This window comes from Thalassophryne amazonica, chromosome 21 (assembly GCF_902500255.1).
Source record: "Thalassophryne amazonica chromosome 21, fThaAma1.1, whole genome shotgun sequence".
In the NCBI taxonomy this organism is placed as follows: domain Eukaryota; kingdom Metazoa; phylum Chordata; class Actinopteri; order Batrachoidiformes; family Batrachoididae; genus Thalassophryne; species Thalassophryne amazonica.
This window is the reverse complement of record NC_047123.1, coordinates 30462646-30490071: the sequence shown is the minus strand read 5'-3', so window position 1 is coordinate 30490071 and position 27426 is coordinate 30462646. Positions and strand designations below refer to the sequence as shown.

Here is a 27426-nt window from a genome sequence, read left to right as displayed (position 1 = left end):
CAATTAACTACGAGCCTCCACATTCATAATTATGCTGCAAATTCTAACATCTAAATAAACTAAATTAAAAATCTACAAACTTAGTTGACTAAAATCTGGTGATATCTCATCAGGTAAATTAAAACTAAAACAACTCAGATGATTCAGTTGACTAAATAACATTTTAGTCTAGATATTACTGGATTTCCCAGTTTCTTTCTTATATCGTTACGCTAACGTGGCACATTTGGCTGTTGGCCGACTGGATTAAACAATGCTAATTGTTAGCAACTAAGCATCATGGCTAATGGTTAGCTTCATAGATAACAATCATCATAACTGTTCATGCATTCATTCATTCATCTTCTGCCGGTTATCTGGGTCCAGGTGGCAGTGGAAGCCAACCAAGCAGCTCAAACCCCACTTCTCTATCCTATCGGCCAAGTCCTGTAACTCTTCCATGGGGATCCCGAGGCATTCCCAATCCAGTTGGGAAATGTAATCCCTCCTGCAGGCCTCCTCTCAGTTGGATGTGCCTGGAAGACCTCCCTAGGGAGATGACCAGAGGGCATCCTCACCAAATCCCTAAACCACCTCAGCTAGCTCCATTTGATGTGAAATACCTTTAATTGGCTTAATCCTGTTTAGATAAGGAAGTAGTACTACATGAGCCCAAACGCTCAAAGGTACCTGAGCCATCAAGTTACTCCCCCAGCTGAGGCTGGTATCTGCTTACAGCTGGGTGGACAGGAACTGGTAGCATGACCAAGAATCAAACCCAGGACTACATATTGGTAGTCCAACTCCTATCCTAATATCCATATTTGAATGCTAACAGCAAATCTGTTATGTTGACAATGTTATGCTGGATTTGTCATTGTGATTGATTCCTATTTGTTGTCTATCCGGGATCCTGCCTGCACACACCGCGTGGGGTTGATGGCAGCGGATAGATGAAGACTGCAGCTTTCGGTGGTGACGAATTTCCAGCCGCGCTGGAGAGAATCAGCGGATGTGCGTTGTGACTGAACTGATGTGGGGAGGAACTAATGTTGTTGTACGTGACTCATCGACATGGATGATCACACAGGTGCAGTGCCACATTAGAGATCTTGAACCTCAGAACTTGCTTGTGGGGATTGGAGATGCCTGACTTTTATGTCAAAGTGTGAGTTCGACTCCCTCCTATAACAACTAACAAGTTAAATTTTTTTTTAAAGTTGAAAGCATCTCACGACCACCGTACATAATAGCATTTTCAGTAACATGATGCCAAATGAATGCCTTTAGGTGTGTGTTGTGGATTTTTCACACCTCATTAAAGAGCAGCTCTCTCCTCTGCTGTTTCCTGAGGTCCATCTTCTTCACAGCCACCTGCTTGCCGCTGTGTTTTTCGCTGGCGATGCACACGATACCTGTGGAGCCCTCGCCAATCTTGATAAAGCTGTCCAGGTATTCCCGAGGGTCTCCTAGTGGAACACACAGGACCACACCAGAAACAAACGTGAGACAGAATTTTACGGGGGAATGTTTCACAGCATTACAAAGTGTGGTTTGGCTGAGGGCTCTTGTTGAAAACTATACTTTTATCTCCCTCAAAAAGGTTTTGTTTTCATCCCCTCTGTATGTTTGTTCGCTTTGTTGTCAGCAGGATTCTGATTCATTGGATCCTAATCATGCCTTTTTTTTGTTGTTGTTGATTCTTTTGGTCTTATAACCAAGAGTTGCTGTAATCGGGAACAGGATCAAAGACATTTTCAGCAATCAGTATCTAAGGTAATCAACCAGGATCAAAGTTCAGAATCAATGGCAGGTATCAGCAGGACACCTCAACATGAGATCAGCAAATTTCACTAATATTTGGTGGAGAGGTTGGTCTTAGGTCCTTTGATTTGGTTTCCTTTGATCCAGATTCCTTTGATCTCAGTCTTTCCTTTGATTCATGATCTCTGTCCCCGATTCCTTTCATATTATTATCGAGATTATCTTAATCAGGATTACATAGACCTTTTCAGCAATCATGCTTGAAGTTCAACAATCTGGATCAAAGTTCATCAGTCAGGATAAAAGATGAATGATCTAGATTACATATCATTACGCAGATGATACCCAGCTTTATCTATCCATGAAGCCAGAGGATACGCACCAATTAGCTAAACTGCAGGATTGTCTTACAGACATAAAGACATGGATGACCTCTAATTTCCTGCTTTTAAACTCAGATAAAACTGAAGTTATTGTACTTGGCCCCACAAATCTTAGAAGCATGGTGTCTAACCAGATCGTTACTCTGGATGGCATTTCCCTGATCTCTAGTAATACTGTGAGAAATCTTGGAGTTATTTTTGATCAGGATATGTCATTCAAAGCGCATATTAAACAAATATGTAGGACTGCCTTTTTGCATTTACGCAATATCTCTAAAATCAGAAAGGTCTTGTCTCAGAGTGATGCTGAAAAACTAATTCATGCATTTATTTCCTCTAGGCTGGACTATTGTAATTCATTATTATCAGGTTGTCCTAAAAGTTCCCTAAAAAGCCTTCAGTTGGTTCAGAATACTGCAGCTAGAGTACTGACGGGGACTAGCAGGAGAGAGCATATCTCACCCGTGTTGGCCTCCCTTCATTGGCTTCCTGTTAATGCTAGAATAGAATTTAAAATTCTTCTTCTTACTTATAAGGTTTTGAATAATCAGGTCCCATCTTATCTTAGGGACCTCGTAGTACCATATTACCCCATTAGAGCGCTTCGCTCTCAGACTGCGGGCTTACTTGTAGTTCCTAGGGTTTGTAAGAGTAGAATGGGAGGCAGAGCCTTCAGCTTTCAGGCTCCTCTCCTGTGGAACCAGCTCCCAATTCAGATCAGGGAGACAGATACCCTCTCTACTTTTAAGATTAGGCTTAAAACTTTCCTTTTCGCTAAGGCTTATAGTTAGGGCTGGATCGGGTGACCCTGGACCATCCCTTGGTTATGTTGCTTTAGACGTAGACTGTGTTTCATAATTATTGTATGGCCTTGCCTTGCAATGTGGAGCGCCTTGGGGCAACTGTTTGTTGTGATTTGGCGCTATACAAGAAAAAAGTTGATTGATTGATATCATGATCAAAGAAGAATGATCAATACCAAAAGTTAGCAATTACTATCAAAGTTCTGCAAACAGGATAAAATATGAGTGATAGAGGCCAAAGATCAGGATCAAAGTGAATGGATTTGGATTGCAAATCAGGATCAAAGAAGAGTGAAACTTCGGCAATCGGGATCAAAAAGGAGTAATCATGTTAAAAGTCTGAATCAAAATTCGGCAATTTATACCAAAAATGAATGATTTGGATTACAAATCAGGATACAAAAGTGATCAGCATCAAATGTTAGCCACAAGGATCAAAGAAAAGGGAATGTCAGAGACCATGTAAATGAGTCCTCTAGTTTTTTCCCCACCTGGGTTCACCACTAGTTGTAATGCAGCTCTGAACTGTTCATGGGAAACCCTGGATGGCTGAATGTCAGAGCTAGAACCCCAGGAAGGAGGTGGATAGGCTCCCGGGGGGATGTAGGGTGATGATGGTTGCGAGTACGCCCCCTGAAAATAAAATGCACACACAAACAGAAAAAACGTTTTATTAGTCTCCACAGGTCATGTTTTTTTTTTTTTTTCTGAAATTGCTTCAGTCAGGCATAATGCTGAAGTGGAAAGTCAGTCAGCAGGTTTGCCTCAATTAAATGTGAAATTTGAAATATTACCAGGATGCACCTGCATGTTAAGATGCAAATGCATTAATAAAAAAAGAAGCAATTTACCAACAGCGAGCTGCGAATCATTAAAAGCAGTAATCACATTCTGAGCTGTTGCTGATGAAAAACAACGATGGAAAAGAGCGTAATAAAAAAGTTATTAACTGTACTCATTATTTCTGCAAAGAGGAATCAGCCACATCAAGTTCACCTCACAAAATAATGGTTAGAATTTTTTTTATTACGATTTTGCAGGATTTCGTATGTGCAATATTTCTCTTAATGTTCATAAATTACCCTTCTGTAATTTAAATTGATGATTGTTATCAGGTCATTTAAGTCTGAATATGACATTCATGTCTGTCTTCTTTTACATATTTTCCCATTTGTTTTTCCCCACAAAAAAGCCTGAAAGCACTCAAACAATAAATTAGGTTAAAAGTGCCTCTTAAAAACACTACGAGTATTTGCCTGAAAAATATAATCCACATATTCAAGTACACTGCAAAACATAAGAGGAGATAAACATTTTATTGCAATTTACTGCAAATTTAGACAGTTTTTCACCAGGTGCTGCAAATTTTGAGCCACAACAATCACAGACTAAAGCACCATGCTCATAGAGTGCAAACGTCTGCCAGCACTAGTTTCCAATTCCACATTTTTGTTGGAAAAACATTTTCAAGGTCAAAGTCCTGTTAGAAGTGGCTTTTCATAAACTAAAATATAACACAAAATATAGATCAAAAGGGCTTTTCAATGTTAAAATCAAATATCTGCTAAAGTATCTGAAAATATCTGAGTGCCAGTTTGTACCTCATTGTCACAAATGAGAGTGACACACACTTTTGATTGCGATATAATGCAAAATGTACATCAAATGGGATTTTCAATATTAAATTCAAATACCCACAAAATCCACAATCCGGATCAGATCTGGAACAAACTTTGTCAGGTGATAGTGAGTGCCAGTCTGCACCTCACTTTTAAATATGAGAGTGATTGAGGCACGTTGTTTAAGATATAATGTAAAATATACATTAAATGGGGTTTTCAATGTTAAATTTAAATGGCCACAAAATCCACAATCCAGATCAGATCTGGATCAAATTTTGTCAGGTGATAGTGAGTGCCAGTCTGCACCTTACTTTCAAATATGAGAGTGACTGAGGCACGTTTGATTAAAATATAATGTAAAATATATATTAAATGGGGTTTTCAATGTTAAATTTAAATGGCCACAAAATCCACAATCCAGATCAGATCTGGATCAAATTTTGTCAGGTGATAGTGAGTGCCAGTCTGCACCTTACTTTCAAATATGAGAGTGACTGAGGCACGTTTGATTAAAATATAATGTAAATATATATTAAATGGGGTTTTCAATGTTAAATTTAAATGGCCACAAAATCCACAATCCAGATCAGATCTGGATCAAATTTTGTCAGGTGATAGTGAGTGCCAGTCTGCACCTTACTTTCAAATATGAGAGTGACTGAGGCACGTTTGATTAAAATATAATGTAAAATATATATTAAATGGGGTTTTCAATGTTAAATTTAAATGGCCACAAAATCCACAATCCAGATCAGATCTGGATCAAATTTTGTCAGGCTATAGTGAGTGCCAGTCTGAACCTCATTTTCAAATATGACAGTGATTGGGGCAAGTTTGGTTAAGATATAATGTAACATATACATTAAATGGAGTTTTCAATGTTAAATTTAAATGGCCACAGAATCCACAATCCAGATCAGATCTGGATCAAATTTTGTCAGGCTATAGTGAGTGCCAGTCTGAACCTCATTTTCAAATATGACAGTGATTGGGGCAAGTTTGGTTAAGATATAATGTAACATATACATTAAATGGAGTTTTCAATGTTAAATTTAAATGGCCACAGAATCCACAATCCAGATCAGATCTGGATCAAACTTTGTCAGGTGATAGTGAGTGCCAGTCTGCACCTCACTTTCAAATGTGAGAGTGATTGGGGCACATTTGATTAAGGTACGTAATAATGTAACATATACATTAAAGGAGTTTTTCCAAGTTAAATTTAAATGGCCATAAAATCTGTAATCTGGATCAGACCTGGATCAAACTTTGTCAGTGCATAAAGGATACCATCCTACATAAAGCTCTGAAATATGAACGATATTTCATCTTTTTAGATGGTGTTATGAATTTTTGAAAATTTGTTCAATATACAAATAGGGATTTTTCCAGTTTTCCAAGATTCTCTCTGACTTTGACCTTAGACCTTGAAAATTGAATCAATTCTTGCCTATCAGGATATGAATCTTCAGTAAAAACTTCATAATAACATATGAAAAATTGTGAAAAAAAACAGACAAACAGATAAACAAATAAACAGGGGCAAAAAATAACCTCCAACTTTGTTGGTGGAGTTAATAAGGCGGGTGACTGTAAACATACTGTACCTGTGGGGTGTAAGGTGGGCTGGGCTGGGAGGGGGGGTGGTGGTAGGGTGACGGCTTGTAATGGTGAAAGACCGGTGGGTAGGGCAGGTGCGTTGGGGGGTAGCCAGGCGGCTTGGTATGGCTCTGAGGTAGCTTAAGAGGCCCTCTGGGGTAGGTGTCCCCGCCCGTGACCTGGGGGCTGCTGTCACGCGGCTGACGTTCGTATTTGCCCTGAACGGGAAAGCACAAGGACTTCATTATGCCACTAAATGGATCCAAATTTACACATTTTACTCCCCATTTTACAGCTTTTTCATTACTGAAGAGATGATCACATGACATTTTTATGCACTTAGACAAACGTCCAAAGCAGCGCTCATGATTTGAGCGTTACTAACATAAAACATATTAAACAGATTAATGCAGAGCCAAATTGTTGCACAATCACTTTTTACATTCACAAATTCATAAGCCTGATTAGCATCCGTGGCATCACTACATTTAAATTTACTTAGAAATAAATCCAATATTTTTCAAATGTCAAAAAGGTAATTTAAGAAGAACAGAAAATGCTTTCATACAGAAATAAAAATTCAAGCACAAATTGTACACGACTCAATTATTGGCATCCTTTGATAAATTCACAGTAAATCATCAGCCAGTTTTCTTTTGGACTCGTGAGGATATTGATAAATGAGCATTTCTAAGTTACTGAATCATTAAGCGCTGTAGAGTAGGCAGTTCTCAAAAACTGAGCGACCATGCAAGAAGAGGATGGGTGAGGGAAGCCACCAAGACACACATGACAACTCAAAGAATTCTAGGTTTCTGAGACTTGAACCGATATTTCCATTTGTTTGCTTTTGACAAAGTCCTTCTCTGTGCTGCTCCACCACTTTTATGGATTTATATATTATTTATTTGCAGGTAACATTGAATATTAATCATTTTTCAGGTGCAGCAATTTTGTTTTATTGTGGTGTGATGTTTTATAATGTTGAAAATTTATAATAATAATAGTGAAGAAGAAGAAGAAAGTATTATTATTATTATTATTATTTCAGGATATAAATGAATTTTCTGCTAATTGCATTTTATAAGCATGGGTGGTGGCCAAGTAGTTAATGCGCTTGGTTTCAGTTCGGAAGGTTCTGGGTTCAAATCCCACCCCTGCCACATTTCTCCATGTAATGTGGAGTTGCGTCAGGAAGGGCATCCGGCGTAAAACCTGTGCCAAATCAACATGCAGATCCACCTTGGATTTGCTGTGGCGACCCCGAGTGCAAACAAGGGAGCAGCCGAAGGGACTTAAAACTTTAGGCATTTTATTAAATATCCTGATTATACAAAACTTTCAAACATATTAAAACTTTAGGCATTTTATTAAATATCCTGATTATACAAAACTTTCAAACATTAAAACTTTAGGCATTTTATTAAATATCCTGATTATACAAAACTTTCAAACATATTAAAACTTTAGGCATTTTATTAAATATCCTGATTATACAAAACTTTCAAACATATTAAAACTTTAGGCATTTTATTAAATATCCTGATTATACAAAACTTTCAAACATATTTTAAGTTGATTTTACAAGAGTGTTCTTCTGCATCAAGAAGATTAGATGGCTTTCAAAAACAGCTTTGCACGCATTGTAAAAGCCACAGGAAGGAATATTTTCTTCATAGAAATGAATGTTTTTTTTTTTTAAGAGTTTTCAGCTCATTTTAAAGGAAACACTATCTCAAATCATATATATATATATATATATATATATATATATATATATATATATATATTATAGTTATTGCTACATTGGCAGCTTTAACCAGAAATTTTCATAAAATGCATCAAACACCCTGCAGCAACAATTAGTTCCCTACAGATCTAAGGTCAACTATTTAGTCACCATTACAGGGGCCGTAATTAATCATTACCTCACCAGTCTCACAATTTCAGAGCACGTGTCACCACGCCAGTCGAGGACTGCCATATCTGCCTTATTCACCTGATAATGGGACGGAGCGATACATCGAGTATCGTGATAATCGTATCGTGGATCCTGCAATGAATGTAACATACTGAACGGAAGAAATAGAGAAATATTAAATATTCACTATAGATTACTTTCTGCATAATTAGTGTGAACAGTAATGTAATTATGTATCGTGATATGTATCATATCATGGAACAAGTGTGTATCGTTTCATCTCTACCATATAAAGAAACCCTTTTTTCTATATATATAAAAAATAGATCATCTGCATATTTTAGAGTGGCCTTTTATTGTGACCAATTCAAGGTACATTTGTGCAATAATCATGCCGCTTAATCTGCATCTTGATCTGCCCCACCAGCCAGGTGGGTGGATTAGGTGACGTGCTCATGAACACGGATAGTGAACAAAATTTGTGAGAAATTAGCCTTTTGTGTGCATGGATGAAATCCTTGATATTTAACTTCAACGCATGCAATAAGCGAACAAAAACAAAAGCTGTGTTCATATTTTTGTTGACTGCACAAAAGGCAAAACATGTCCATTGCAGATCACTGGTGCTGATTCCACCTCGAAGAAACTAACGAACTGACAGTGTGCGGCAGAGACAAAGTTAAATGAGTGTCGCCACGCCTCCTGGAAACTGAGACGGAGGGGATAACAGAAAACGCTCTGCTTCTCCCTTTCTATTCATCTGTCCCTCCGTCTGTGCCGATCACTCTCTCCGTTACGCATCCGTGGAGTGACACCCACTCGTGCACGGACAGGCCAAGAGGAGGAGCACTGATGTGTTGGGATGTTGTGTAATTACATGGTGTGAACTCTTAATCAATCATTCTCAGGCAGGTGCGGGGGAGGCGGGGTTGGTTCTAGGCAGCGGGGGGGCAGTCTGGAGGCCTCCTATCGTTGGCCTGCACCACTGTACTGGCTGTCATCCAGGGGTCTCGTGATCCATGTTGGTTAAACGTGCATTAATCTGAGTTTGGCAGGGTAATCAACAGCCTAACTCAACTGTGAAATTGAATTCCGCGGTAGAGCATCGTCGGGCCAGTTTTATGCTAAGGCTGCAGAAAAGAGAAAGTGCCGCAACATCAATTTGTCACCAAGAGCTGCGGCACTGAGCTCACAACTCGCCACAAAAGGAGGGAGTGGAAGAGAAAGGAAGGGAGAGAATGAAGGTGGGGATTTTCCTCTTCGGGTGTCTGTGTGAGGCTATGTCTCCGTGGTGATTACTACCGCATCCCCCAACGGATCCCAATAACAAAAAGGATTTACTTCAGTGGTGCAAGTGGGTTTGGGTGGGAGGAAGTAAGAAAGAGGGAGGGTGATAGGGGAGAGGGATGGGTTTGTTACGAGCTCTATGAGCCGAGAAGAATAGTGACTCGGAAGCTGCCAGAAAACTCCTGCTTGTTTCCTTCTTACTCAATGCTGCAGAATCTCAAAGCATCAAAAGGCAAATTGAAGCGCAACACGTTTTAAAGATACATATTATGATTCCATTGAAAACATGCTGGCATCTTTCCGGCTTGGAAAGAATTCCAAGAAGGGATGCGACCACAGGGGTTCCCAGAGCTGCCTGCACTACTGCAGTCACATCCCGTACGCTCACCATCTGTAACCGCGAGAAACCAGCGTGTGAAGGTCCCGCTGAGCCATGAATGTGATCTTACGCACAATCTGACAACAGTTAATTCAAAATACTGCAGCTAGAGTACTAACGGGGACTAGAAGGAGAGAGCATATCTCACCCATATTGGTCTCTCTTCATTGGCTTCCTGTTAATTCTAGAATAGAATTTAAATTCTTCTTCTTACTTATAAGGTTTTGAATAATCAGGTCCCATCTTATCTTAGGGACCTCATAGTACCATAACACCCAAATAGAGCGCTTCACTCTCAGACTGCAGGCTTACTTGTAGTTCCTAGGGTTTGTAAGAGTAGAATGGGAGGCAGAGCCTTCAGCTTTCAGGCTCCTCTCCTGTGGAACCAGCTCCCAATTCAGATCAGGGAGACAGACACCCTCTCTACTTTTAAAATTAGGCTTAAAACTTTCCTTTTGCTAAAGCTTATAGTTAGGGCTGGATCAGGTGACCCTGAACCATCCCTTAGTTATGCTGCTATAGACTTAGACTGCTGGGGGGTTCCCATGATGCACTGAGTGTTTCTTTCTCTTTTGCTCTGTATGCACCACTCTGCATTTAATCATTAGTGATTGATCTCTGCTCCCCTCCACAGCATGTCTTTTTCCTGGTTCTCTCCCTCAGCCCCAACCAGTCCCAGCAGAAGACTGCCCCTCCCTGAGCCTGGTTCTGCTGGAGGTTTCTTCCTGTTAAAAGGGAGTTTTTCCTTCCCACTGTTGCCAAGTGCTTGCCCACAGGGGGTCGTTTTGACCGCTGGGGTTTTTCCGTAATTATTGTATGGCCTTGCCTTACAATATAAAGCGCCTTGGGGCAACTGTTTGTTGTGATTTGGCGCTATATAAATAAAATTGATTTGATTTGATTTGACCCTCTAAGGTTGTCCAAGATATGGACATGGTTTCAGACAGTGACCTTCTGCAATGTATTTGCTTGAACATGAGAATGGAGCTTAATTTTAAACCTTCTGTGCCACGAAGGCCCAACAGGAATCCTGAACATGAGATAGCTAACTGGGCTCTGGTGAAACAAGAAGTCTTCAAAGGTGGATCAGGCGGAGGAGGTGATGGCCTGTAAGACAATGGCTATGAAGGCAAATGAAGGCTGTAGCAGGTCATCAGACCCTGTTTGTCTGGGATTTCACAGCCATTGGATCAGGCTAAGAATCTCTCCAGGACTGTGTGTTTGTTGGCGTGTAACGACATTCCCAAGATAAACAAACCCACACGCAGGCATCTCATGATGGACCCTGGATGTCCACCATCCTGTCTGGGAATCAACCAAGAGATGATCTTCCTCACCACGACTACTCCAATTAAGGGTCATGGGGGAGGTGGAGCCTATCCCAGCAATGAATGGGTGAGAGGCGGGGTAAACCCTGGACACGCCTCCAGTCCGGCCACATATAGACAAACAAATTTGCACTATGATGCACAGCTGAGGCCAATTTGGAGTCACCAATTCACCTAATCTGCATGTGTTCGGAGGTGAGATGAGGGAACCCTCACAAAGGTCGGGGGGAGGGGGGGCATGCAAACTCCACGCAGAAAGGATTGGGGGGAAGCAAACCCAAGACCTTCTCACCGCGAGGCAACAGACAGCCACCATGTCACTGCCCATAACATAAATCTCTATTAATTATAAAGTCAGAAATTTGCAAGTTAAAATAAGTCTGACAGTCACTGAAATTAAACTCATGAATTTACAAAAATTCTGAGGCTTTTAATTATTTATTTATGCTTTTTCTTTTGTAAACCTACAATGGCATTAATACACCATCATAGTTAAATATCAATTTTTTTTTATTTACATTTCTTACACCTTTTCAGAAAAGAAACTTTTCCAAGCATGGCAAATCAGAAAGCAATAACAAAACGTAATACAGAAGAAAAATGACCTCCTCCTGCAGCTCGTGTAAGTCTGCTGCTCTGTGTGTTCTCTGTAGCTGTTTTAGTGTTTTTTTTTTTGTACGAGTAGCTATTTACTGAAGCATGCAGGTTAAATGGTTTTTCATCAAGGCACCCTGGGACTTACATCAGCAAGTGCAGTTTTTTAAACTATTGGACCAACTGCGAGCAAAAGGGAGTGTGGAAATGTAATAGTGCTGCATGCTGTAACGGGTGAAGTGGTGCACCGAGAACGACACAAGCATACGAGAGCACCTTACGGTTTACTGTTACTGGCTCATACTGCTCCACTTGACTTGCTTTCGATTGCAGCACTTTTGGACACACAGCATCCATGCACATGATATAGTATGAATAAAGCTGACAACATGCATTAGTTAAAGGAGGAACATGGGGTCTAAATACGCTTAAATTGCACCACATAGAGTCTTTGTTTGGTGTTGCATCTTTTTGCAGACTGTTGGGTGTCTTAGTTCCTTGCACCGTTCCATTAGAGCACATCACAGGGTGCAGCCATAAACTAGAAGGTGAACTCAGACGGTGCATACCTTAGCCAACTGCTATTACCTCCACTAACCAGCAGAGGGGGGCAGTGCGAATATTTACTTTCATTCTTATTAGAATTAGATTTGCATTACATTACTGAGACGAGCAAAAGAAAACCCTATCTCACAATATTAACAAATTTAAAGAAAAGAACAATAAGAAAAATTGTCTTTGCAAAAAAATTCCTTGAGATTTCTTTGAAATATAGGACATCTCTCCTTAACATTTGCACTGCAATTAATCAAATCCTTTATAAGTTACAGCATCATTTGTGAGAGGTAACAGAAATAAATGATGGGACACCTCTTGAAAAGTGAAACCAAAATTTTTCTAATGCCCCCTTGTGGCTGTTTAAAGGACAAGTGGTTAAATTTGCATCTGCTATGCAATAAGCTACTGGCCAAAATAAAAACAGAGCACAGCTTTGTGAAAATTTCCAAAAATATGTATCGATAACCTTTCTTATGATAATTTAGTTATTAATAGGTTCTATTCAAAGGGGTGACATAGCTACTCTCAACTAAACTATGGTTGGTTCACCAAAACTCTAAACAATTTGGTCATCAATATAAAATTTAGATAGCGGATTAAGTTTTTTCAATGTTTCTTTGTGGCTCAATGAATTTATAATCTAACAATGGGTTATGTTGCAATAAACTGGACAAACCAAACCTCAGTGGGATCATCGTTACAATTTTGGGGGCTAAATTGCTCTTTTCTATCAGGCAGACTGCCATGTTGTACATTATTAGCTAACATTATTTTTGGAAAGGTAAGAGCGTCTAAGAATGTACTCATGATCAACATATTCCTGGTCCATTGCAATAAGCTCAACACAAACTGAATTCAGTGCAAACCTGTAATGAGGCCAGAAAACCTCTCAACACCGTGATTTACGGAATTACACTGACAGCAAAATTTGGCCATGTTTTACCTCACCATTAAAAATTGCTCTTATTGTAATTCCATTGCCATAGAGGTGCCCCAATGCAATGTCAACCCTACCCCAAAATTTCAATGCCTGCTATTCTGGGGTAGTTGCCACCATTTCACAAAGTTCTGTAAAATTCGATTCATATGTAGTAACGTAGTTACCTTTGTCATTGTTTGTGTGTTGCTGAGGCTCTCCGACAGGCGGGGGAAAGTATAGGAGCTGTACGAATGAGGCTGAGGGAGGTTCTTGAAAGCAATGCTGGCCGCATAGGGAACATTTGGTTCCTGTAGTCCAGAGCCTGATCGGGATCGTTGCCTTATAGCTGGTGTGGGGCTAGTTTGTGCCACATAGGAACTCTTGGGTCGCTTGTCATAGTCATCTCGCAGGCCACCGTAACTCCATTCACTGTCTGGATAGTTAATCTGCTCACTATGTAGTGAGGCACGAGATGGTGTGCCTACTGAAGTGTCCCGGTAATCCTGGCTGGAAGATCCTCCCACAGATGCCCGATAGTAGCCACTGGAGCCCACCCCACTGCCCACTGTGGATGCCACCTCATCAGCTGAGCGTCCTTTGCTCTCTAGGTATGCATGGTAATCTGGTGGCAGTTTGGTGTAGTCTGATTTTTGGGGCATGGCATCTGGGTAGAAGGGACTGCGTATGAGGTGCGAGTGGCCATTTTGCTTGGTGAAGCGATAGTGCCTTCCCACAGCCCAATCTCCATCTATGGAGAAACTTGGCTTGCCAGGATCGAGAGAGAAGTCCCTGCTGGAGGTGTCCAGGTCACAGGAATAACGGGAGTAGTAGTGGTTGAATCCATTCTCCTCTGGGGCATTGGGGCGACCACTGACAGAGGGTTTGGAACTGCTGCCAACCTGGTGAGAACCTGGTGGGCTCTCTTTACGCAGGGAATTGGAGCGCGTCACCGAGATGTTGTCGAACTCTTCCAAAAGGCCATTGATGGATGCATCCTTTGGTGGCCGGTTGCCTCGAACAATGGTCTAAGGGGGTGACAAAACATTTACACTTAATATAAAAGACAGTACATTGTGTGACATCTTGACAAAAACAATCTTCACATGATGAGGGGCAGCATAATCAATTTAAATTCAATAACTTCCGATTAAAACTGAATTGACTGAATTTAAGCAGCAGGTTGGGCCTTGTCTGCTTGGGTGGCTCCAGTCATGGCCTTATGTCACTGGTTTTCCTCAAAGTCTCACAACCATACCGTAAGGTAGGAATCAGAGGACCCTAAAGACTTGGATGCGAAAAGGCATTTGCATCGCCAAACACATATGTCCAGCAACCTCAAGATTTCAATTTCAATTTAATTCAATTTATTTCATTTATATAGTGCCAGTTCACAACAAAGCTGCCTCAAGGTACTTCACACAAGTAAGGTCTAACCTTACCAACCTCTTGAGCAAGCACATGGGCGACAATGGTAAGGAAAAACTCCCTCTGATGATTTCAGGAAGAAACCTCAAGCAGACCAGGCTCAAAGGGGTGACCCTCTGCATGGGCCGTGCTACTGACACAATTTACAAAACAAATATACAGGTAATTTTACTGATGCACAGGACGTGATGGTTGCAGAAGTAGACACAAGATTTAATTTGAATGCCCTTTTGTAAAATTCTAGTCCTGTGACAGACTTGTGATCTCTGCAGAGTTACCCAGTGTACACTGGGAGAAGCTCCAGCAGCCTCATGGAGCCCCAAGAGAATAGCTAGATGGATGGTTGGAGATTTGCAACTGTACACAAAACTGAAGCTGGAATAAAAAAAATTGTCAGTGTATATATGGCACTAGAGTACTTGTCAAAAACTTTGTCTCGAAGAGGGGGTGGGGGGACATATATTTGTCACACCCACGTATAACTTTATAACACAGGTTTTCCATGGGGGTGAATTTAACAACGGATAGTAACTCATGTGCACACCACAGCATGTGCTGTTACTTAACAGAAGGACTTTTACATTCCAAAAATGAGCAACATGGACAAATAACGCACATTGGACAATATATTGGATGTTATTTGATGCAGATGCAGACAAGTTGCAGGATTTTCCAAACTAGTAAAAAACACTGACTTATACACGGGAAAGTATAGTAATAACCTGGTGTAGTTCTCTGAATGGAGATAAGACACTAAAAGTATACTGTTGGTGGACTGAAGGAGCCAAATCCTGCCCAGATTATCTTAATTTTCAGTGGGCTGATCAGAGGACATTAACTGTCGTGACAGTTAGTGAGGCGCATCAGCACGCTAGCATACCCATGCACACACAAAGAAAAGAAAGACACAGGGACACTTGAGCATGCATGCTGACATCTACTTCAGAGCAAACGCAGCGCACACATCAGAGCTGCTCCTGATCCCCTCCCACATCACGCTAAACCCTTTACACGGCCGTGTCGTGAGTCACGAGGAAGAACCGGCACTACAACGTCATACTCAGAATTACACACAGTGAGCGTGGATAGATGTGCTCACGGCGTGGAACGTCATCACCACTCAAAAACCACAAGAGCGAATTCGGAAGCCATCCACACGGCTTTTATCTGCCGTCTCTGCAGCACTTGGACGTGAAGAGAAGATGCGTTATAGCGTCACGCTGACTGCTGAAAGGAGAGCAAATGTTGGACACCATCTGAATTTTAAACTCTTGCATAACCTATCTGAGGGTTGATCACACAAAAGTGAAAAATAGTCAGAAAATGTGTGGCTCTGGCTCTTATCAGTGTAGAGCAGATAAGGAGTTGGGCTACCAATGAACAACACCAAACAGTCTGCAGCGACCCACGGCACCCTTAGGCGATCATTGATACACTTACCATTCACAAATGACACTTTTCTGCAGAAGACTTTTTACAAAGTCTTATATACTGAACACATACCAAGTTTGCTGCAATCAGGCAGTTTAAATAGAAGTTATTGTGTTCATAAGATTTTTACAAAGCATGTGTCAGTGACCTTGACCTTTGATCATTAAGCATCTTCGGGTCAGAGTGCATACAGCACAGCAGCACTCCCACAGGCCTCATGTTCAGATGCATTCATTTGTATTTTTCCTGTTTGTCCTGCAGACATACATGAACCTTTGCACCAGAAATGAAACGCATTCAGCTCAAACCACAATTCGTTATTCCCAAAAAACATGTCGGAACACAGCTGGAGCTTACAGGTGGACTTACGTTTTGAAGCCACACACACACACACACACACACACACACACACACACACACACACACACACACACACACACACACACACCACACACACACACACACACACACACACACACACACACAGATGGCAGGAATGTGCTTTTTGATACTTTGAACCAAACAAACCAACTGTTTTAGAAAATGATTCATTATTCTGATACACTTAAATCTATAAACAAAACAATTGCTTTTGAAAAGATAAAGTGTTTGCAGTTGTTAAAGATATTACATGGTTAAAAAATTAAATTTTTTTCTTTTTTAAACAAGGTCAAACCACTTAAACCAGCTGCTTCGGAAAATGACTCAACTAAAATGAGTATTTTGAAATGCTCAACACATATATGACACCCGACCCCATCTGTTAACTATACACCCTGTGGGTGGAGAGGGAAAGTCCACGTTATGTCTTTGGTCTGAGCCTGTCTGGGCTCCATGCCAAGCCTGGCCACCAGATGCCTTTTGACGGGCCCTTCGTTCAGGCCTGGCTCCTGATGGGGGCTCCGAGACTGTTTTAAAAATGTCAAATGACTAAATAAATCAATTGGTTCAGAAAAACATGAATCTAAAATGACTAGAAATGCTCAAAACCATTAACTGAGATAATTGCATCAGAAATGCTCAAAACATAAGAAAAATTAGACGTTAAGTGTTTTAAATTATTCAACACAGTAAAAAAAAAAAAAAAAAAACCTGGTTCAAATAATGATTCACTGTTTTCAAATGGTCAAAAATTGAAACAAACTGAAAAAAAATGCAAAGATTCATTGTTTAGAAATGTTTAAAATGACTAGTGAAGCAATTCAGAACAGTTCAGATAATGACTGATGTTAAATGTTCAAAACACTTATTTAATCAGCTGGCTAAGAAAATGATTCATTGTGTTTAAAAGTTCAAGACACTAACTGAATCAATTAGTTAACACAATGATTCACTGTACTGAAATGCTCAAAAACGTAAATGAAACAAATGCTTCAAAGAGTGATTCATAATCTTGAAATGCTGGAAACAGTCAACGAGAAATAATAAAAGATTCAGAGATTTGAATTACTAAAACATAATCAAAGAGTTGCTTCACAAACATTATAAATACGACGACGGGGACATCTAATGGGCAGCTGGTAGTCCCCGATTTAAAAAAAAAGGTTTATGGTTTACCAAAAGACTTAAAAAAACTCAAGAAATTAAGATCCATGTTAAAAGACACAGAGTGAAGCAATTGCTTCACAAGAAGATGAAATGTTTCAAAAGGCTCAACAATCTTGGACACTAACATCAAATGGAAAGCGGTCGTGCCTCAGCTCTGTCTGGACGGCAGCTCTGCAGTTCCCGATCAGCTTCGCCTTGAATTAAAGCTGAAAGTCGACACCACAAGTGAATCTCGATTGTTTCATTTCAGCTCCACCGTTGTTTTGTGCAGGAGAAAAACTACAAACACACTTATGGACCTGAGTGCATGTAGATGTGTTTCATGAAAGTGATGCAGAGAATTTGCTGAGCAAGTATGAATGATGGATTTTGCGTGAAACCAAAAAACCTGTCGCATCGTGTTTGGATACATGCACGCCGGTGATTCGGAGCTAATTCAACTGGCGCCCAGAAACGGGGAGTGACAGTTATCTAATAAAAACGCCATCGTCCCCATTCGGTTCATAATCAATAAGACCGTGTCGAGGAGTGTGCGAAGTTCAGGAGGCAACAAGGGAGGGAGAACAAGCCTGCAAATGAAAGCGAGGAGGTGATGGCGGCGCTGAGAGACAAGGTTAATTGTGTGGCAAATCACTGTCAAACAGCCGGCATCAGGCCTGAAAATCTTTCCATTAATTTGAAGGGGGGGGGTTGATACCAGCTTCCCCCCTCGTCTCCTCTCCTCCTGCTCCTTGCAGGAGCCGTGTGGGGTGGGGCCTGTGACAGCAGCCATATTTCACTGCCCTGCTGCGTTGGCCTGTCCTTTAGCGATAAGCTGTAATAGATCTACTCTCTGTGCTCGCCGCAGCCCGTTCAAGGTAAGCACAGGAGAGGAGGAAAAACAAGAGAGCGTCACCGAAGACATTAGGGGAGGAGCAGAGGATAAGAAGAGGAGGAGCAGCTGCAGATGGAAGGACTGATGAAAAATGAAGCTCATTGGGAGATAAGAGAGTGGGGGCGGGGTTTAACCTTGCAGTCAGTGAAGGAAGGGGTGAATGGAGGATGGAGGGAGAGATTATTAATGAGCTTGCCCTTCCTGTGACTCCTGTTAGAACCCTGGTTTGGAGGATCTGCATGGCTGGCCAGCAGGGTCCTGGGACACCTAAGGAGGGAACAGTCTGCTCCTCTCTGTACAGATCTTTGGTTTTACAGATGACACACAAGCTTCAGTTGCACATTTTGTCTCTGGGTTGACGTCACGCAACCGCCAGAATTCCTGATTCCAGGAATCACAAAGAAATGCAAACGCAACAATGACATCTGTTAACTATAATCCACATATTAATTTCGTCCAGTTACTTGTGGTCTTTGGACCCAGAGGGACTGTGCATGCATGCATGCATGCATGCAAAAAAAAAAAAAAGCTGGAACTTCTAAATATTTAACGCAACTTTTTTGTTAAACCATTTGAAATAATGTTATGAAAACACCTGGAAATTGTGCATAATATCAACTAATCACATGCTAATTAACAATATAGCATAATGTGAAGCCTTTAACATCATTTGCACGTCACACTGACCCCCCCCCCCCCCCCCCCCCCCCCCGCGCGGTGCATCCCGTGCATCCTCTCCGTCACGACTCACACTGCAGAGATCGAGCACATGCAGGTTTTTTTTTTATTTTTTATTTTTTTATGCATATGCTGCTCCTGCTGTTGCTCCATCCTGCTGCATCACCAGCAGGAGCCACTTCAGATACGCTCAGAGACAGCAGGCGCAGCATCGATTTGAAACTCGCATTCGAGTGTCTGGAAAAGAAGTATCCACAATCTTCTACAGATGTTGCACAACCAGAGTCTTTACAAAATGATGCATTTAGCTTTGTGCAGGATCACTGCTCTGCATCAGTCATCCTTATCCCCTCTTTCATTTATTCATGATCAAACTTTTTAAAACAACCCTGCAAGAATTCAGAGTAAAATTGACTTCAATAGACAATGACTTGGAATGGTCCAGATATGGAGATACTTATCCTCTACCTCCCTCTGCTGGATGCAGCTTGTTAAAGCACACAGGTTGACGAGCAAAAAAAAAAAGAAAAAAAAAAAAAAAGTATTTCATTAAAAAATAATCAGCCCTGTACCCGATCTATTGTTAAATAATATATTAATTGCGGAAATGTTAATTTTAGGGCGCTCGTGATCTTTTTACAGAGGTGGTATTAATTTAATGTGTGTATTTTCAGTTCGGAAGGTTCTGGGTTCAAATCACACCCCTGCCACATTTCTCCATGTAATGTGGAGTTGCGTCAGGAAGGGCATCCGGCGTAAAACATGTGCCAAATCAACATGCAGATCCACCTTGGATTTGGTGTGGCGACCCCGAGTGCAAACAAGGGAGCAGCCGAAGGGACTTACTTTTACTATTAAATGTATTAAACATACAAGAAATAATAACCTAATCAGATTATTGTGGTAGTAATTGTTAATTAAACAAACAGACAAATAATGTTGTATTTAATTATTTGTTCAACAATTTATTAAAGTGAGAACAATATTTAGTGTGGTTTGATTTGAAAAAACCTGCTTGAGCTCTGCTGCCATCTGCTGGTCTGAGTGTGCATTGCATACTTAAAATTGCATGTTTATTTCAATTTAAACAAGTGTTAATTAAAATTATGTGGATTTTAAATTGAGTGATGCAAGGTCACAACACAGTAATGCTTTTTTTTAATAAGATTCCCGGGACACATGCTGAGGATTGTAATTAAAATGTGCGACCCCTGACCCGGCTGACAGGTTGACCCACCTACATTATGAAGAAAATAAGGATTTAAAACAGCTTTGCTGAGTTCTTGGCATGTTATTAGCTAAATTACAGGCAAGGTCTGGGTAAATATGAGCCAGATCATTCCAGGCGAGGGTTTTGGAGCAGTTCCATGATTAATAGGCTGAGAGCCGGCCTGTTTCCTCGGGCCATCGCGCCACCTGGTAGTTACAGCAATGAAGAACAGTCATTACAGCTTGCTGTAAAGTGGTGAGAGGGAGAAATTTCATCGTATATTTGGACATGATCAAAAGCTATAAAACAATCTGAGGTGCAATGGCGTGGTTTCTCCTGGACTGTGCGCTTTTAAGCACACATCCATCAACCCTTATTACAAGTGCAGCTGTGAACCAGACAATTAATTATTCCATATCTGGTGCTAGTCTATAATTTACTGCAAATTATATCAGTCTGTTTTATGAATAGTCTAGACTTTGGGAGGGTGAGTCAGGTCAGATCAGGTCAGGTTTGGGAGCATGCACTGGTGCTGTATGTTGTAGCAACCATCACATGATACAGACCTGACCTGGATTTTGACGGGCAGCCACCCAGACAGACTCCCAGTCCATCTCCTGAGGCACCTACATGCTGGATCATGCGATATGTACCTGATTTAGAGCTTAGGGAGTAAAAATGTTATGATACCAATATATCTGCTGATAAATCCATGAAAAAACGATGAGTCCTCAGATTTTATTACCAAGCCCTTATGAGAAAAAAATGTAATTGAGATGATGTTTTACATTTTGACATGAATCCTATTGAAGGCTGCCTTCACGCTGCTTTCGCTAGGCGTGGTGCATCGCTCAGCATTTGCATAAAATCTACATAAAATTGACTTCTCTGCTATTTTGGCCCCACCAGGGTGGTGGCATAGGAACCACAACACCCGCTCCAATTGAAAATGAATGGCAGCTGGTCGCTTTGCCTCTGTCTCTTGTAGCTCATGCGACCAAGGGGTGATAAGGGTCCTAGCCATGCTTGGCATTGTAAACAGTACCGTGAAAGCAACCTCTGCTGCACAAACTATATAATCACACCATTTCCAACAGTCAAAGAATCTTTCTGCATTGTTTATTGAGTAAAATAAGAGTTTTCATATTGACATAAATGGTGCTGATACTGATATGTGCATGACAGGCTGATATTGGCCAAATTACATGATGTTGCAACTGCAGTCAGGCTGCAGTTGCAACATCAAGAGAACAGCATCTCCACCCGCCTGAAGAATTTCAAGCCCTATGCCAGATTCCTGCAGCTTGACCCACCTTCAGCTGGTCCATCATCTTTGCAATCTTGCACTTTTGTGAAGGGCAAAATGTGTTGACCAATGACCAATGAAGCATCATGTGCGATCATCCTCTATGCAATGACAAGCTTCATGAAGGTCTGAGCTCCACAAGCTCCAGCTCATACTAGGATGGCATTTGACCTCAGCAAGGCAGATGGAACCTGAAGCCACAGGTCACACATGGAGCTACACATGGAAAGAAAACTGATGCCCAGCAATATTAAGTGGAACCAAATGCTGATACTAATCATGACACTCTAACAAAGCCGCAGAACTTTTTACTACCAGCTGAATCATCTGGAAAAATATCCCAAGAATAACTAGTCCACAAAAGCATGATCAATTAATGCAAATAGTTTTTAGGGTCCACTTTCGAGGAGTTTGTGAATTAATGTGCCGCTGACGGATAAGAAGAAAGGGACATTGAAGAAGAGGAGGGGATCAATTAAATGTCCCTCACTTATCTTCTCGTCAACTCTGAGACAGATAAAGAGACAGCTGCCCCGCTCCAGATTAATTACTCAGCAGTGCTCGTTAATCTCAGGCTGCCTGAACATCACATGGTTCCTGCCATCCTCCTCTCTCAGACCATCGTGTACTTCTTTGACTTTCATCTTAAATTGATAAACTTTTGCAATCTTTCAGATCACTTTGGAAAAGATTAATTTAAACGGTTTAGAATATGATGAGAGCTACTTATACAAATATACATTCAAATTACATTTGACACATTCACAATTTAATTTTAATGATAAATTATTTTCATAATGAATAAAAATATAAGAAAGTTACATAAGTTTATATGAACAAATATTATCTGAGATTCAAAAGTGATTTTTATCCATATTTAAAATCCAGAGAAGTGAGTTGTAAATTCGCCTCTGGCCGCACGAGGGCACTAAAGGACGAGGCATCAAATTTAGTCACATCAAACAGTGTGCTGATGAAGAAAATATAAAATCTTGATCTTTTTTTTTCTTGTCATATTTAGCATTAAAGGCCAGTCATAAAAGCATAAAAATAGCACAGCCCATTCCAACATTTAGAATAAAACCACTTCCTTCTTCAATTTTTTAAGGAACAGAGTCTTCCTAAATGCACCCCTGTTTCTTTTCCCATTGAGCAAGAGTAGTCAGTTTTTATTCCAAGACAGAATGGTGTATTTATTTATTTTTAACCTGCCTTCAAATTGACACTATTCAATTTTAGTATGGATTTGAAAGGATGGGGGTCTGGACATTGTTAATATACACAATATTTGAGAGAAATGGTGATATTGTGTATGTGGAAAAAGTTTTAGATCTTTGAGTTCATCTCATACAAAATGGGAGCAAAACCAAAAGTGTTGCGTTTATATTTTTGTTGAGTATATATATAGTAGTGTTCAGAATAATAGTAGTGCTATGTGACTAAAAAGATTAATCCACATTTTGAGTATATTTCTTATTGTTACATGGGAAACAAGGTACCAGTAGATTCAGTAGATTCTCACAAATTCAACAAGACCAAGCATTCATGATATGCTTAAGGCTATGAAATTGGGCTATTAGTAAAAAAGTAGAAAAGGGGGTTTTCACAATAATAGTAGTGTGGCATTCAGTCAGTGAGTTCGTCAATTTTGTGTCCCCTATTTAAGGATGAAGCCAGCACCTGTTGCACATGCTTTTCTCTTTGAAAGCCTGAGGAAAATGGGACGTTCAAGACATTGTTCAGAAGAACAGTGTAGTTTGATTAAATAGTCGATTGGAGAGGGGAAAACTTATACGCAGGTGCAAAACATTATAGGCTGTTCATCTACAATGATCTCCAATGCTTTAAAATGGACAAAAAACAAAAAAACAAAACAAAACAGAGGTGCGTGGAAGAAAACAGAAAAAAAAAACATCAAAATGGATAGAAGAATAACCAGAATGGCAAAGGCTCACCCACTGATCAGCTCCAGGATGATCAAAGACAGTCTGGAGTTACCTGTAAGTGCTGTGACAGTTAGAAGACGCCTGTGTGAAGCTAATTTATTTGCAAAAATCCCCCACAAAGTCCCTCTGTTAAATAAAAGACATGTGCAGAAGAGGTTACAATTTGCCAAAGAACACATCAACTGGCCTAAAGAGAAATGGAGGAATACTTTGTGGACTGATGAGAGTAAAATTGTTCTTTTTGGGTCTAAGGGCTGCAGACAGTTTGTGAGACGACCCCCAAACTCTGAATTCAAGCCACAGTTCACAGTGAAGACAGTGAAGCATGGTGGTGCAAGCATCATGATATGGGCATGTTTCTCCTACTATGGTGTTGGGCCTATATCGCATACCAGGTATCATGGATCAGTTTGGATATGTCAAAATACTTGAAGAGGTCATGTTGCCTTATGCTGAAGAGGACATGCCCTTGAAATGGGTGTTTCAACAACACAATGACCCCAAGCACAGTAGTAAATGAGCAAAATCTTGGTTCCAAACCAACAAAATTAATGCCTCGCAGATGTGAAGAAATCATGAAAATCTGTGGTTATACAACTAAATACTAGTTTAGTGATTCACAGGATTGCTAAAAGAGCAGTTTGAACATAATAGTTTTGAGTTTGTAGCGTCAACAGCAGATGCTACTATTATTGTGAACATCCCCTTTTCTACTTTTTTTTTACTAATAGCCCAATTTCATAGCTTTAAGAGTGTGCATATCATGAATGCTTTGTCTTGTTGGATTTGTGAGAATCTACTGAATCTACTGGTACCTTGTTTCCCATGTAACAATAAGAAATATACTCAAAACCTGGATTAATCTTTTTAGTCACATAGCACCACTATTATTCTGAACACTACTGTATATAATGTATGCTTTTATTATTTTATTAATTTATTTCTTTTATTTATTCACTGAGGTGATGCATCCTCAGAAAGAAATAATTTGTGTCTGTTGCTTTAAATACAAATAAGGTGTTGTAGCCACACCCTCTTCCCCTATGGGTAGTAACCAGAAACAAGGCAATGCATAAACTTGCTCTCCCACAGAGGATGTGGGGGCGTGTCATCCAGAGCCAAAAGTAGTCCAAGTTCTGTGACATATGTCACAGAGGTTTAAAACAAGCTGTTTCAGACAAAAACTTTGCTTGCAGCTTGATCATTCCTGTGCACAAACACAGAATTGTGGGACCAAATAGACATAACTGCAAAAGCAGTTCTTCTTCTTCTTCCTATTCTTATTCTTCTTATTCTTCTTCTTCTTATTATTACACAATATATCCCCTTTAATGTTGCAAAGTAATCTGTTCCATTATATTGTGATGCAGTGACAATACTTTGAATTATGCATTCCAACGAGCACCTGAGCTTTTATTCTTGCAACACTCACACTTTCTGCGTTTACCATTCACACTCAAACTGCACTTCCCAAAACCCCACATTCGGACACTGACGTTTGGCTGCTTGCCGGGACATTTTCAGATGGCCTGGTACGGCGCAACGTGCGCTGCTGAAAGCCAAAATTCCTCTGCTTGACTGTGAATCTGAAGCCGCGGCGAGAGGTGATTTTGAAGAGTGTGACTGTGAGTGGCAGCTGGTGGAGAACACAATATGGGAGAGCAGAGGAGGGGCAGCGGAGACAAGGACAGAATGAGAGGGGCCCCAAATCAATGCCGCCACTTCAACTCGCTGCCAAGAAAGACAGATGCTCCCTCTATCTGTTTATAAGTGTACGCGAGTGCAGGCCCGCACAGTCGCACATCAATCAGGAGCTATTTTGCCTCCAGTCTATTCCTGCTTTGACCAATTTAATCCCAGATCAGTGGGAGATTGAGCTGAGATTAAATTGTGAAATCAAACACGTTTTGGTTGCAAATGTCTCTCAAGCTATCTCAAAACTGAAGAAATGCCCATATTTATGCAAGAGAATTAAGAGAGGAAATGCAGTGTAGGAGATTTTTAAGTAAATGCAGTACATGTCCTGCATGTGATGGAGAAAACGCGTCCAAAAACATCATAACGAAAGCACAGAAGTTTCTAATTCCAAGACTGAGTGACTATAGACTCTTTAAAAACAAGCGCATAGTGCACTAAACCACAGTTTCTGGACTCATTCTGTGAAATGAGCCATTTGCAGATATATACTGTACATGGCCCAAGCAGTGGGTCACCCCTCTGAGTCTGGTCTGCTTGAGGTTTCTTCCTCAAATCATCAGAGGGAGTTTTTCCTTACCACTGTCGCCTGTGTGCTTATAGGGGTTGTTAAGGTTAGACTTGAGGCAACTTTGTTGTGATTTGGCGCTATATAAATGCTATAAATAAATTAAAATAAGAAGATGATGACGTTAAACAGGGGTTAGAGAACAGATGGCTGAGGGAGGAGCCAAATCTTTTCGTCACTACTGCAAATTAATGATGGCAAACCCAAAACGGTGCCCAGGAACCTTTTGAAACCTGTTTTCGCACATTATTCTGGAGTCCGTATCAAAAGAAAGACTTGCTGAACACTGACATCTGCTGGACATTTCATGAATAAGCATCCATATCAAATTAGGAGTCTCGTATTTAAATGCTGCGCTGCAGCCTGATGCTTTGAAATGTTTATGGGTTCTGCTTTATCGTTGCATATACTGGATCTGAGGCCATCTTTAAAACACACCCGTTCTTCCATCTACAGTGATCGCTGATTTGGGGGTTTTATTTTAACATTTTTGCAAGTGTATGCACTTGTCAGAGTGAAAATACTGCAGTTCTCCGGTTTGCTTTTCCTCCCCAAAGCAAGTACGGAGTGACCCTGATTTATCAGAAACTCTACCTGTCTTACAGTAGCTCCAATTCCACATGTACACATCCTGTAAAGCAGCTCCATAAGGCGACAAAAATAACTACAAACCTGCTTCCTCACCAGCAACATGAGAAAGCAAAGACTCGGCACAGCTATAACTGACAGTGTCGATTAAAGGGGTCATATTATACACCTCTTCAGCAAGATAATACAGGTCACCAGGTGTCTTTATAAACATGTTCAGGTTTGTTAAAATCTTCTGTCATCTGAAAACTAATTTGAAAAACTCAATTGCAGTTTACTGAAGACAGAGTAGGTGTAGAACCTAGTCTTGTGTATGCGATATCTTAACAAAGACTTTGCGTATCAAGGTGAAACTTGGCACAGAACATCACCCCACTAAGACCTCAGAAATGTTCAAAATTGGGCATGTTTCGATTCTAACTGTATTAATCAGGAGCTGACACTCAGAATACTTGTGTATGCGATATCTTGACAAAGACTTTGCGTATCAAGATGAAACTTGGCACAGAACATCACCCCACTAAGACCTCAGAAATGTTCAAAATTGGGCATGTTTTGATTCTAACTGTATTAATCAGGAGCTGACACTCAGAATACTTGTGTATGCGATATCTTGACAAAGACTTTGCGTATCAAGATGAAACTTGGCACAGAACATCACCCCACTAAGACCTCAGAAATGTTCAAAATTGGGCATGTTTCGATTCTAACTGTATTAATCAGGAGCTGACACTCAGAATACTTGTGTATGCGATATCTTGACAAAGACTTTGCGTATCAAGATGAAACTTGGCACAGAACATCACCCCACTAAGACCTCAGAAATGTTCAAAATTGGGCATGTTTCGATTCTAACTGTATTAATCAGGAGCTGACACTCAGAATACTTGTGTATGCGATATCTTGACAAGGATTGTTAATGAAAGCTAGACTTCTTGCATAAGGTAGCATCATTAATGTTTTTTAAGTATTATGATTATAATTGTGTAATTTTGGATTCAGATTCAGTTTGGTTACAGAA

At 40.5% G+C, this 27426-nt stretch overlaps 1 protein-coding gene across 3 annotated transcripts in view; it reads right to left on the bottom strand.

The window, feature by feature from the left end:
• pak7 (p21 protein (Cdc42/Rac)-activated kinase 7) overlaps positions 1-27426 on the bottom strand; it is a 52885-nt gene that overhangs the window by 14164 nt on the left and 11295 nt on the right. For all 3 annotated transcript variants that reach the window (XM_034162188.1, XM_034162186.1, XM_034162187.1), the window contains 4 exons: positions 13322-14161; positions 6159-6368; positions 3421-3562; positions 1294-1448 (listed from right to left, as the gene is read on the bottom strand). In XM_034162188.1, the coding sequence (XP_034018079.1) occupies positions 1294-1448; positions 3421-3562; positions 6159-6368; positions 13322-14161 (1347 nt within the window). The remainder of the gene's footprint in view (positions 1-1293; positions 1449-3420; positions 3563-6158; positions 6369-13321; positions 14162-27426) is intronic.